The 14,561-nt window shown below is 41.0% G+C and overlaps 1 protein-coding gene across 1 annotated transcript; it reads left to right on the forward strand.

Moving 5' to 3' along the window:
* The first annotated feature begins 213 nt into the window (after positions 1-213).
* Positions 214-13,351, forward strand: LOC110680708 (metabotropic glutamate receptor-like). Its single transcript, XM_021856497.1, is given in 8 exon segments — positions 214-795; positions 861-1,051; positions 1,115-1,249; positions 2,235-2,397; positions 12,421-12,634; positions 12,777-12,874; positions 12,876-12,929; positions 12,999-13,351. Coding segments are annotated over 8 exon segments (1,206 nt in total). The 5' UTR covers positions 214-642; the 3' UTR covers positions 13,197-13,351.
* Positions 13,352-14,561: the final 1,210 nt, after the last annotated feature.

The raw sequence follows: 14,561 nt of genomic DNA on the forward strand, positions 1-14,561 counted from the left end.
TAAAACTTTTGTATCGAAGAACGTATTGAGGTTTGCATGATTGATTCGGGAAATAAAATATATATTTCCCTTCGCCATTTTGGAATTATAACTGAAACACGGTATTTGGAACACATAAGCAACCATGCCCTAATACCGTGTATTGGCACCAGGCGATTACATTCTAACATTATTTTTGCTTGTTTGTGTGTGCAACTATAGTTCAAGTTATTATGGCTTTCTAAATACTACTTAATGTGCTAACGTTTGTGACAATCATTTAGAAAAATAAATAACATAATATGCTAGAAATCCACATAATTCCCAAATACACGGTATTAGGCAACACACGGAATTGAGCAGGTCACGGTATAGTTCCCAGTTTGACCATCGGAGATTTTTAAAATTCAAATTTTGCAAAGTCTCATCGAAGATGAGCCTCGAAAATGCCTCTCATCTAAAACGGATTTTTATCTTAATCTATGCGAGATACCTATATACCACATAATGCACCCTACTTACGAAGTTAGATAATATGTACCTCGTTGTAAGAAAAATATTCATTCTTCGCGAAAAGCAATTGACTACCACACCGACATCAGGCACCGAAGTAATTCCCGCAATCTCTGAAGTAACACATGACATCAAACTTCATGAACTAACATGTATCACTTGATTCTAGATATCCAATTCGGCATAAAGAATCCCAACCCACCAGAGTCAGTCTGCAGCCGGCCTTGTGAACGAGGCCAAGCGAAAAAATATGTTGAAGGTGAAGGCTGCTGTTGGCACTGTTTCAACTGCTCTCAGTATCAGGTAAGCTCGTTTGGATCGAAGAAATCCCATCGAAGTTTTTAAGTATATTTTCCCACCCTTCCCAGATACGAAATCCCGCTGATGAAACACACTGTATAAACTGCCCCAGAGGAACCATACCGGATATTTACCATGAAAACTGTCAGCACATTCCAGAGGACTATCTGAAACCGGAGTCACCCTACGCCATAGGGGCAATGTCGTTCAGCAGCCTCGGAATCGTGATGACACTTTTCGTAGTTGGAGTTTTCCTGAAGTACTTCGACCCTTGTTATCAGAGTAAAACTTTTTTTGTTAAACTTTTCTTCTTGTATTTCAGAAACAACGATACCCCTATTGTTAGAGCGTCAGGTAGGGAGTTAAGTTATGTATTGTTGAGCGGAATACTCTTATGCTACGGTGTCACGTACGCCCTGGTTTTCAAACCGAACGATATTGTCTGTGGTGTGCAAAGGTATGTATTAGAGCTACTGAGCCATAGTATCAGCGAAAAGGTTACGATTTCACAGCAAGATTGTTTTTTAGATAGATTTTTAATTCATATTATCATCAAGCTCTTTGTCCTTAATGTCTTATAAGTTATGAAAAAGCCCCTTGAAATAAAACTTAATTGTTGCAAATACACTTATCAAAATCAAAATAATACCACCCTGTTTTCTGGTGTTGTACGAAAACTTTAATTTGACTTTCTGATGACTACTGTGAAAAGAGCGCAAATGTATGTATGCTAGACTAAAACGTAGTTGAGTTTTATTTTAAGGATCATGTACATTTCAGCCCAGATTCATGAAAAAATAGGTGCGAAGTAAAAATGGCACCATAATTGCAAAGCAAATGCAATAGATTATTAGACATATTTCACTTAAAATCCCCATTAACACTGAAAAATCAATTCTTAAGCAAATGCATAGGATCATTTGTGACGTTAGTCAGTCTTCATGAGCAGTATACCGTGCACCCCCGTTAATTCGAATTTTTAGTCATAGTCTACAACCGTGTTACTGATTACTACTTTGACTTTTCTGCTTCGATTCTTTCGTTACACGATGTTTCATTTCTTTTTACTCCGTTCCATGAGCTGAATGAAATTTGAGAACGATTTTTAATTTGATCGATGGACAGATTACTGGAGTGCAAATTAAAAAGTATTCAGAATAAAAGCGATCAAACCAACGGGGGTACCCGGTAATATTGAATAAGGTTTGACTAGAAATTATACACTTTTTGATAAAGCTTGCAGGGTTTCATGTCCATAAAGCGGCTTTTTATTTGTAAATACTACAACAACAATAGTGTTCAAAGTGTGATGTCCGAATCTGTACTTGAATCATCTGAGAAAAGTGATAAGATATAATATACAATCACAAAACTAGCAAAGCATTTAGATAGAACCTTCTCCAACCACACCATTCTCACAACATTTTTATGTACTTCCACAGATTTTGGTCCGGCTTTTCGTTCACTGTAGTTTACGCAGCGCTTTTGACCAAAACTAACCGGATTGCACGAATATTCAATGCAAGCACCAAATCCGCAAAGCGACCTTCCTTCATTAGTCCCCACTCACAATTAGTTATATGTGGCATACTCATATCGTTTCAGGTAAGTAATATTTCTGAAGGTGAACTTTTAAGCATCATCGCCTAAAACATTTCCCATCCCTGCCCACCTTTTGAATAATATATAATTGCATACATAGTGTTTAGTAGTGAAGGTCGGATTTAACAGAATTCTGTAAAACTCTCATACAAATCATGTATAGTATATTTAGGCACGTGAGGAAATTTTCAAAATCTTCTGCTGAATTGTGTAAAAATTCAACAAAATTCAATTATCATGCATCTACAGTTGGGTCTCTTACAACAATGGTAATAAATTGTGTTATTTAAAAATGATTTCAAGCGGAACCTAAAAGTTGCTAATTAAGTTTAAAAACATCTACTTAACTACAACCTCCTTTTTTAAAGATGGTTTTTGGAAAAATACTTAGCTTTTTCTCGTTATCAGAGTTGTGTAGTATCAGTCATATCAGCTGATAGCTGATGTTCTAAAATTATTAATATTACTTGCGAGCTATCGATAGCACTTTGATTTGACAAGCAACAGCAGTGATGCGACATCGCACTCTAGATCATAATCAGAGTGGATTTAAATAAGAGTGGCGTCAATGTCAAAATTGGAACACCGGCGAACTGTCAATTCCATACAAATCCGCGTTCCAATCGAGCAGGAGACCTGTCAAAGCTGGAACAAGACGTCACTCTTGTTTACAGGCACTCTAATCATAATCACTGAACAATGAGTGATCACGTGGTAATTATTCAAGCTATTAATGTTTTTTAGTGACCAACAAATAGTTTCAATCCATCTGCAGCATTTTCAAAAATATGGTAGTGATATATTGAGATTTTATTAAGGCAGCATCCATTTATTACGTAACGCTAAAATTGGAAATTTTTGACCCCCCCCCCTCCGTAACGCTTTTTGTATGAAAATTTTCAAATTTTTGTATGGACCGTAACGCTTGAGCCTACTCCCCCCTCCCCTAGAGCGTTACGTAATTTGTGGATGCCGCCTAACTTAATTTAAGGCTAAACTTAACCCATCAGTAACGCTTGCTCCTGCGGGGGCGGGTAATGAGGCAGGATCGAACATGTCGCGCGTCGTTCGAGAAAAAAGTGAAAAAGTGTCGGATCCGCTAGTACTGTTTGATCCTTCGACCTTGACGCTTGATCCTGCAATGAGGGCAGGATGCTCATTATCATAATATTTCAAATTCGTACATGATACTTTTGCTCATCAGATAACCAATATAGAGATCAGGATCCTTTAATTGGCACTTTTGATAAATTTCGGCAGCAGGGTTTTTGAAAAGCTATTTTGAGCAAAAAATATGAAATATTTACCTCTTTTTAATGTTTGTCAATGCGATATTTAGTTAGTAATTTTTTCTGCTGTTTATTAGTTTGGAAATGTAGCTCAAAGATCTATAACGAAACAAAATACACTTTTTAGCAATAAGAAAGTCATGTCCGTGTTATAATATTATTCTCGACGCCGAGCAAACTCAGCACTGCTGGTCTGTTGCCAAATCATTCCATTTTTCTTCCGCTAATCTCTCATATAAAGGATCACTAATAATTACCTATAACTGTAGTTTTTCATTGTTTATTCAATGCCATGTTGTAGAGGATAATTTGTTATGTTTTTGAAATTTATTTGACACTTTGAAGCCAGCTACTCACGCTGTCAGAGCGTGGCAAACTAGATGTTGGTAACACGAACAGTAGCGACATGAGCATTCTTAGGTTAATGCTTCTACTGGACCGATGCACGAGTTCCCGATTCTTACGTTTGAGCGGTGCCGAATTCACTCGTTTCCATGGTAACCTAAATAACACGGCACCGCTCAAACGTCAACTTGTGAACTCATGCATGGACCGATGCACGAGTTCACTATTTGACGTTTTGACGTGTTTGATTCAGCAACTTGATCGTAGAGCTTTCGTAGGTCGATTTGGGTGCGTGTACTTCAGGCCACTCGGAATAATGATCTAGGGCTCCTGGGGTAATATGCACTGCCGAGGCAAAACGCACCCTGTCAGTTTCTCTGAAATAAACGAGTTTTGAGAGAAAAACACTATGCGGATCGATGAAACGTTGCAAATTGTTGACACCCTGAGAATTTGATACATTTTGGAAAACTTAACAAGGAGATAGAGCAATAAATTCGAAAAGCACGATTCTGATGTAACTTTCCAGATCATTTCACTTGTTGTTTTGAGAGCGATGAATTGAGAATTTTCACAACCTTTCACCATAAAACAGATAATTAGGGACTGGGTATGTTGTTGATTACACGATTTGACGAAATAACACAACGATTTCTATTTTACATAACATTTTCTGTTAAGCGCCCGGTTGGGGCAACATGCACTCCATCGGTTGGGGCAGAACGATCCAGTCCAAAATAAACTACATTCACGAAAGTTAGGTTATTTGAAGTCTTTACCAACGTATTTATGCACAATTATATCATCTTACACACGAAAACTATCAAAAACTCGTGTTTTTACGATAAATAAAATTACGTTTAAAACACGATGGTGCATCTTGCCTCATTGTTGTGGTGCATCATGCCCCTTTGTTTAGGTGCGTCTTGCCTCAATGTTGTGGTGCGTTCTGCCCCAAAGAGCGGTGCATCGTGCCCCACATAAATCCTAATTCACGCAAAAGTAGTGTTTGAAAAAAGTTAAATTTCCCAACAATCTAAATTAATTATGATAAAAATACGCTCAACACCATGTAGGGTGAACCCAAACCAACTAGATTCGTGTATTAAAACACTACATACATGTTGTTCAGTGTTCATTTCGGCACATTTTCCTTAAGTGGTGCATATTACCCCAGGAACCCATACTGTTACCAGGAAGTAGATCCCATCTACTGGACCGTCGTAGTCGATATGGTTCCTCGACTAGGGTTTGGAAGGACGTGCCAGGATTTCAGTGTCGTCTTGGTAGGAGTCTTGCCTGCAGTCGAACGCGGATGGCAGCGCTTGAAGAGATCTTCAAATTCGCTATTAATGCCGGGTCAATAATTGTCGAATGATTTCTGGCATTCCGGAGTCCATCGCCATTTCACGTCCTTCTTCATCAGCTGATCCAATGGATGACGCAGTTCGTGTTTATTGCGTATGAACCTGCACCTGTTAATCGCACCAAGATACGATCGAAGTTCGGAAACATTGTTTAACGGTGGGAGTGCAACGATGACTTTCACTTTTACGGGGTCTGGACGGATGCCTTGTTGGTCCACAATCTGTCCCAAATAACCGAGTTGTGTCTGAAAGAAGGGCTATTTCTCGGCTTTGACATCCATCCACCACGCGTTGACATGCACCCGGTGCTGCTGAGTTTACTCCGAGGGCCAGGCGATTGAACCGAAACAACACAATGCGTATTGATCGTGAGCAGCTTTTTTACGTTTTGGAATCTTCATCCACCTCGACCAGCAGGTACGCATCGGAGAGGTAAATTATGCAGAAGAAGGTGCTGCCATTGAGTTAGGCGAAGATTTCCTCTGGCGTTGGAAGCGCATAGTGGTTTTGTTCCAACGTTTCGTTGAGTCCCATCGAGTAGTCCGCACAGATGCGATTTCGATCGTTCGGTTTGCGCATCGTAACAATGGGAGCAGCCCATTCGGAGAAGTCGACAGGTTCGATGATTCCCAACGTTTGCAACCGTGTGAGTTCGGCATCGACCAGCAGGATGGTGTTGAAGGGAACTGGTCGCTTGGGACAGAAAAGAGGTTTGGCATTTGACTTTAGAAAAAGCTTCACATTAATTTTCTTGCAGTGCCCCAAATAATCGTTGAAAACATCTGCATGCTTGATCGTTCGGAATTCACGGGACCACAGCTCGAACAGTTCTATCCAGTCGATGCCTAGTAGATTGAGGTTGGCAGCCGTCGTAAGCGAACTGACACTTATATTGAGCTATTCGGTAATCCAATCCGCATGGTTATTAAATTAATTAACTCATTACGCGTGGTAAAGATGGACAAATTATGGGTGAAATTATGAAAAAAATCCACGTGCTCGGCTGGGATTTGAACCCAGGACTCTTGTATGCTAGACGAGCGCTTTACCAACTAAGCTACCGAGCCACTTGGTGACCCAATAACTGAGTTGGTTACAAGTTTTAGAATTCAAATCCCTACAGACCACGCGGACCCCTTTCATAACCAATATCCATCCATCTCATGTTCCTACACACCGCGGAACGAGCGAGTGCGATTTGTTTAGTGTTGAAACTGTTTGCCTATCGTACCTACATCGCTTCCACAACAACTGTATTGTGGAAGAGTAAAGATGTGGGAAGGCTATCAACGTGTCGTTCTCACTCAAGTGACGACATGACTACTACAGAGAGGCAGTACACTCTAATATAAACTGACACTTATATTGAGCTATTCGGTAATCCAATCCGCATGGTTAATTAAATTAATTAACTCCATTACGCGTTGGTAAGATGGACAAATTATGGGTGAATTATGAAAAAAAATTCCACGTGCTCGCTGGGATTTGAACCCAGGACTCTTGTATGCTAGACGAGCGCTTTAACCAACTAAGCTACCGAGCCACTTGGTGACCCAATAACTGAGTTGGTTACAAAGTTTAGAATTCAAATCCCTACAGACCACGCCGGACCCCTTTCATAACCAATATCCATCCATCTCATGTTCCTACACACGGCGGAGCGAGCGAGTGCGATTTGTTTAGTGTTGAAACTGTTTGCCTATCGTACCTACATCGCTTCCACAACAACTGTATTGTGGAAGAGTAAAGATGTGGGAAGGCTATCAACGTGTCGTTCTCACTCAAGTGACGACATGACTACTACAGAGAGGCAGTTACACTCTAATATAAACTGACACTTATATTGAGCTATTCGGTAATCCAATCCGCATGGTTATTAAATTAATTAACTCATATCGCGTGATAAAAGATGGACAAATTATGGGTGAAATTATGAAAAAAAATCCACGTGGCTCGGCTGGGATTTGAACCCAGGACTCTTGGTATGCTAGACGAGCCGCTTTACCAACTAAGCTACCGAGCCACTTTGGTGACCCAATAACTGAGTTGGTTACAAGTTTTAGAATTCAAATCCCTACAGACCACGCGGACCCCTTTCATAACCAATATCCATCCATCTCATGTTCCTACACACGCGGAGCGAGCGAGTGCGATTGTTTAGTGTTGAAACTGTTTGCCTATCGTACCTACATCGCTTCCACAACAACTGTATTGTGGAAGAGTAAAAGATGTGGGAAGGCTATCACGTGTCGTTCTCACTCAAGTGGACGACAATGACTACTACAGAGAGGCAGTACACTCTAATATAAACTGACCACTTATATTGAGCTAATTCGGTAATCCAATCCGCATGGTTATTAAATTAATTAACTCATTACGCGTGGTAAAGATGGACAAATTATGGTGAAATTATGAAAAAAAATCCACGTGCTCGCTGGGATTTGAACCCAGGACTCTTGTATGCTAGACGAGCGCTTTAACCAACTAAGCTAACTAATTTCACCCATAATTTGTCCATCTTTACCACGCGTAATGAGTTAATTAATTTAATAACCATTGCGGATTGGATTACCGAACAGCTCAATATAAGTGTCAGTTTATATGTAAGTGTACTGCCTCTCTGTAGTAGTCATGTCGTCACTTGAGTGAGAACGACACGTTGATAGCCTTCCACATCTTTACTCTTCCACAATACAGTTGTTTGTGGAAGCGATGTAGGTACGAATAGGCAAACAGTTTCAACACTAAAATAAATCGGCACTCGCTCGCTCCGCGTGTGTAGGAACAAGAGATGGATGGATATTGGTTATGAAAGGGGTCCGCGTGGTCTGTAGGGATTTGAATTCTAAACTTGTAACCAACTCAGTTATTGGGTCACCAAGTGGCTCGGTAGCTTAGTTGGTAAAGCGCTCGTCTAGCATACAAGAGTCCTGGGTTCAAATCCCCAGCCGAGCACGTGGATTTTTTTCATAATTTCACCCATAATTTGTCCATCTTTACCACGCGTAATGAGTTAATTAATTTAATAACCATGGCGGATTGGATTACCCGAACAGCTCAATATAAGTGTCAGTTTATATTAGAGTGTACTGCCTCTCTGTAGTAGTCATGTCGTCACTTGAGTGAGAACGACACGTTTGATAGCCTTCCACATCTTTACTCTTCCACAATACAGTTGTTGTGGAAGCCGATGTAGGTACGATAGGCAAACAGTTTCAACACTAAATAAATCGCACTCGCTCGCTCCGCGTGTGTAGGAACATGAGATGGATGGATATTGGGTTTATGAAAGGGGTCCCGCGTGGTCTGTAGGGATTTGAATTCTAAACTTGTAACCAACTCAGTTATTGGGTCACCAAGTGGCTCGGTAGCTTAGTTGGTAAAGCGCTCGTCTAGCATACCAAGAGTCCTGGGTTCAAATCCCAGCCGAGCACGTGGATTTTTTCATAATTTCACCCATAATTTGTCCATCTTTACCACGCGTAATGAGTTAATTAATTTAATAACCATGCGGATTGGATTACCGAATAGCTCAATATAAGTGTCAGTTTTATATTAGAGTGTACTGCCTCTCTGTAGTAGTCATGTCGTCACTTGAGTGAGAACGACACGTTGATAAGCCTTCCACATCTTTACTCTTCCACAATACAGTTGTTGTGGAAGCGATGTAGGTACGATAGGCAACAGTTTCAACCACTAAACAAATCGCACTCGCTCGCTCCGCGTGGTGTAGGAACATGAGATGGATGATATTGGTTATGAAAGGGGTCCGCGTGGTCTGTAGGGATTTGAATTCTAAACTTGTAACCAACTCAGTTATTGGGTCACCAAAGTGGCTCGTAGCTTAGTTGGTAAAGCGCTCGTCTAGCATACAAGAGTCCTGGGTTCAAATCCCAGCCGAGCACGTGGATTTTTTTCATAATTTCACCCATAATTTGTCCATCTTTACCACGCGTAATGAAGTTAATTAATTTAATAACCATGCGGATTGGATTAACCGAATAGCTCAATATAAGTGTCAGTTTATATTAGAGTGTACTGCCTCTCTGTAGTAGTCATGTCGTCACTTGAGTGAGAAGACACGTTGATAGCCTTCCCACATCTTTACTCTTCCACAATACAGTTGTTTGTGGAAGCGATGTAGGTACGATAGGCAAACAGTTTCAACACTAAACAAATCGCACTCGCTCGCTCCGCGTGTGTAGGAACATGAGAATGGATGGATATTGGTTATGAAAGGGGTCCGCGTGGTCTGTAGGGGATTTGAATTCTAAACTTGTAACCAACTCAGTTTTGGTCACCAAGTGGCTCGTAGCTTAGTTGGTAAAGCGCTCGTCTAGCATACAAGAGTCCTGGTTCAAATCCCAGCCGAGCACGTGGATTTTTTTCATAATTTCACCCATAATTTGTCATGCTTTACCACGCGTAATGAGTTAATTAATTTAATAACCATGCGGATTGGATTACCGAATAGCTCAATATAAGTGTCAGTTTATATTAGAGTGTACTGCCTCTCTGTAGTAGTCATGTCGTCACTTGAGTGAGAACGACACGTTGATAGCCTTCCCACACTTTACTCTTCCACAATACAGTTGTTGTGGAAGCGATGTAGGTACGATAGGCAAACAGTTTCAACACTAAACAAATCGCACTCGCTCGCTCCGCGATGTGTAGGAACATGAGACTGGACTGGATATTGGTTATAGAAAGGGGTCCGCGTGGTCTGTAGGGGATTTTAATTCTAAACTTGTAACCAACTCAGTTATTGGGATACACCAAAGTGGCTCGGTAGCTTAGTTTAGGTAAAACGCGCTCGTCTCAGCATACCAATGAGTCCTGGGTTCAAATCCCAGCCGAGCAACGTGGGATTTTTTTTACATAATTTCACCCATAATTTGTCCATCTTTACCACGCGTATGAGTTAATTAATTTAATAACCATGCGGATTGGATTACCGAATAGCTCAATATAAGTGTCAGTTTATATTAGAGTGTACTGCCTCTCTGTAGTAGTCATGTCGTCACTTGAGTGAGAACGACACGTTGATAGCCTTCCCACATCTTTACTCTTCCACAATACAGTTGTTGTGGAAGCGATGTAGGTACGATAGGCAAACAGTTTCAACACTAAACAAATCGCACTCGCTCGCTCCGCGTGTGTAGGAAACATGAGATGGATGGATATTGGTTATGAAAGGGGTCCGCGTGGTCTGTAGGGATTTGAATTCTAAACTTGTAACCAACTCAGTTATTTGGGTCACCAGTGGCTCGGTAGCTTAGTTGGTAAAGCGCTCGTCTTAGCATACAAGAGTCCTGGGTTCAAATCCCAGCCGAGCACAGTGGAATTTTTTTCATAATTTCACCCATAATTTGCCATCTTTACCACGCGTAATGAGTTACATTAATTTAATAACCATGCGGATTGGATTACCGAATAGCTCAATATAAGTGTCAGTTTATATTAGAGTGTACTGCCTCTCTGTAGTAGTCATGTCGTCACTTGAGTGAGAACGACACGTTGATAGCCTTCCCACATCTTTACTCTTCCACAATACAGTTGTTGTGGAAGCGATGTAGGTACGATAGGCAAACAGTTTCAACACTAAACAAATCGCACTCGCTCGCTCCGCGTGTGTAGGAACATGAGATGGATGGATATTGGTTATGAAAGGGGTCCGCGTGGTCTGTAGGGATTTGAATTCTAAACTTGTAACCAACTCAGTTATTGGGTCACCAAGTGGCTCGGTAGCTTAGTTGGTAAAGCGCTCGTCTAGCATACAAGAGTCCTGGGTTCAAATCCCAGCCGAGCACGTGGATTTTTTTCATAATTTCACCCATAATTTGTCCATCTTTACCACGCGTAATGAGTTAATTAATTGTCGTAAGCGATTTTGCCGTTGATGCTGACGTCACACTGTAACTCACCCATCAGATGAAGGGGCTTACCCGACGGGTTGATTGCTTGGATCGTCCGTTTTTTTTTCATCGGAGGGTTGCCTAAACAGTTCCAGGTTTGCTTCGAGATCGGCGTGATGTCACTTGCCGTGTTCAGTTGCAGCTTGGTAGCCACACCTGGAACTTTCAGCGATGTGGTTCACGAGGTACACCACCCTTGACGTTGGCTTTTCGGGGTTTGCTTGATTTGTTTGCTGGCTGTGGCTTGGCATGGTTTTTCTCCTCCCCGGATGGAACTGATTTCGGTTTGAAAAAAACAACCACAATAGCTTTCCTTGTGGCCAATCCGGCTGCACTGCTTGCACTGGTGCCGGCGAAATCGACGTTTTTGGTGTATCGACTGAGTGATGGTATGTCCAATTTCCTCAGCAGCAGGCGCACCTTGGCAACATCGTCCAGGTTCCTAGCATCCGTCTCGAACAGATCGGTATATCGGCTGTACCACTTGTCAAAAGTTTTCAAAAATCAATTCGCTGTTAATTGCTAACACCTCGAGTGTTTGCTCCGGGTTGCTAGAGGTTGGTGTTGGCTGAGCTAGCTTCTGCAGGAGCTGTCTTCTAACGTATTTTTACAAATCGCTCAACATTTATCGTGTATTGCACAATAAACATTCTAAGCAAATCTATGAAAAATGCTCGATTTATTATTATTGCGTGGGCTTTTTTAGAGTGGCAAACTTGTTATGGACGCATAACGAGTTTGCCACTCTAAAAAATCATCGCGATATCCGAATATGTAAGAATGTCACTAAAATGGGCTAAAAATGTCGGTAGGATTTCGCTGCAACTCCAAGACGCTCGTCCTCAGGAATCTCAAGGATTTTGCATTTAAATATTACTAGGAATCCCCAGCAAACAACTACAATCTTCAGGATTCCAAAATTCAGTAAAATTTTATAGATTCTGCTAGGAATCCTTGAGAATCCCACTGAAATTCTCCAGGAATATTAGGATTTCAGAAACGAAAAATCAATGAGTAATCTACAAATTCTGTGCGAAGAATTATGAATCGATTTTATGTGAAAGAATTTTGAACAGCAAATTTGTCTCACCAACATTTTCCTTCTTTTAGATATTGATCAATGCCGTTTGGATGGTTGTTTCGCCGGCCCACGCCATGCATCACTATCCTACGAGGGAAGATAACCTACTGGTTTGCAATTCGTATGCCGATGCATCGTATATGGTTGCGTTTTTTTATCCCATATTCCTGATCATAGTTTGCACCGTGTATGCCGTGCTCACTAGAAAAACACCAGAGGCTTTCAACGAGTCGAAATACATAGGTAAGTATGATAGTACTATACATTTGTAGCTTAAAACGGTTAAACACAATTTAGATTTTAAATCGTTTCAAGAATAAATAAATGTTCAGATTGGACAAACATTTTACCTTTTTTGTTATTGTTATCTTCTCGATTGTTTCAGGCTTCACAATGTACACCACCTGTGTTATCTGGTTGGCCTTCATTCCGTTGTACTTCGGAACGGGAAACAATGTACAACTTCGTATAGCATCCATGTCCCGTAACGATAAGCCTCTCTGCAACAGTTACCCTTGTTTGCTTGTTCTCCCCTAAGGTAAATGAAATTGTTATAAGATCAGTAGGAACCCATTCTGACGGAGCCCCTATATTTTCCCTGTAACAGTTGTACATTATCCTGATTCGACCCGAGCGTAACATACGACAAAGTATGATGCCAATACGATACAGCACCATCAATAAAACAACCGGATCGGCACAGTCGTCGGTGATGGCAGCAGTGATAGTTACCGCAGCAACATGCAATGAAAACGAAAAAGTGATAAAAAATGTTTCAAACGAAAATATTACAGGCGCGTACTAGGAAACTACAATAAAACAAAGCATTGCACTTTAAGAACAAAACAGGGCCATAAATTCGATACAAAAAACAGCGAGGAAGAAAAAAAAAAACGACAAGAGTTATTTTAAAATGATGTATGCCTGGTCATACAAAGAGAGTAAAATTGACTACCGAAAGTGGGCGGTTGGAGATATCATGAAGCATAGGAGTTACTGATTATGAAGGAATTTGTAATAGAAAACGAATACTGCTGTGCTTCTGTATGTCTTTGACCCTATGGCTGTTCTCAATTTGTCCGAAAAGGTATTCGCGGTAGGGCTTGACTGTAATAGTAATTTATTTCCATAACTGGTTCTGCGATTTAAATATTTACATTTAAAATAGTAAAATATTTATCAAAATTAACTGCATAACAATGTTTGGACTTTGATTTTCTAGTTGCACGTGTGTAAAACGTGAAGTTGCAGTAATGACGCGTGACGTGCCTCTCTGTAACGCAGAAAAAGGCAAATCAATTAGTAATTTAACGAAGCAGAGTCAAGAATGGACCCATCGGGTAAAAACTCCCCATTCGTCACCAGAATGTCCAGCAGTTCTTCGGTGTTGCTAACATTGCTGGTGAACGGAAAGAAGGAGTTGATGACGGGTATTTTAACTCCATCCAGTTCATCAGCCGCGTTGGGACCTTCTTTGTTCAACAAGTTCTCTTCGCTGCTGCCACCGAGCAGGATGTTTTCGTTAGAAGCGGTCATGTTTCCGGTGTTTATCACTTTCATCAATTTGCTTATGTTGTTCAGCACCGATCTGTTGAACAGGTCAATCTGCGGATAGCCACCGTTCTTATCTCTAGGAATGGTATCCAACGGAAGTAGCACTGGTGCCAAATCTCCATGTCCCTCACGGTGCATTGCGGTTCCAGGAAAGCGGTCTGCAAATGAAATGATAATCGTTAATGGGTCTTATTGATGTTAATCTTAAATGTTGATTTACACGTAACAGTAGCATTAATTATTTTTACGAAAATATCCTGGACCGACCAGGAATCAAACCGATACATCTTCAGCAAGGCTTTGCTTTGTAGTCGCGGAGTTTACCACTAGGCTAAAGCACATTGCGCAACTACAAAGCGCTAAAGGTGTTATGCGGAGAGCCAGTTTCAACAATTGAATCACAATTGTCACTAGATCCAGTCGATTCGTTTGCTTTGCGGATGGTGTGGATACTGTCGGCAAGACATTAGTGATGGTGGCAGATCTGTACACCCGCCTGAAATGTGGGAGCGACTCTGAAATTGGAGGTGAATACGCGAAGAACTAAGCACATGCTGAAAGGTGGAACCGAACACGAAGATTTTTTTCTAGCGCGTACCGAAACGAAACGTGAACA

Source organism: Aedes aegypti, unplaced genomic scaffold (assembly GCF_002204515.2).
Source record: "Aedes aegypti strain LVP_AGWG unplaced genomic scaffold, AaegL5.0 Primary Assembly AGWG_AaegL5_hic_scaff_1752_PBJ_arrow, whole genome shotgun sequence".
NCBI lineage: Eukaryota > Metazoa > Arthropoda > Insecta > Diptera > Culicidae > Aedes > Aedes aegypti.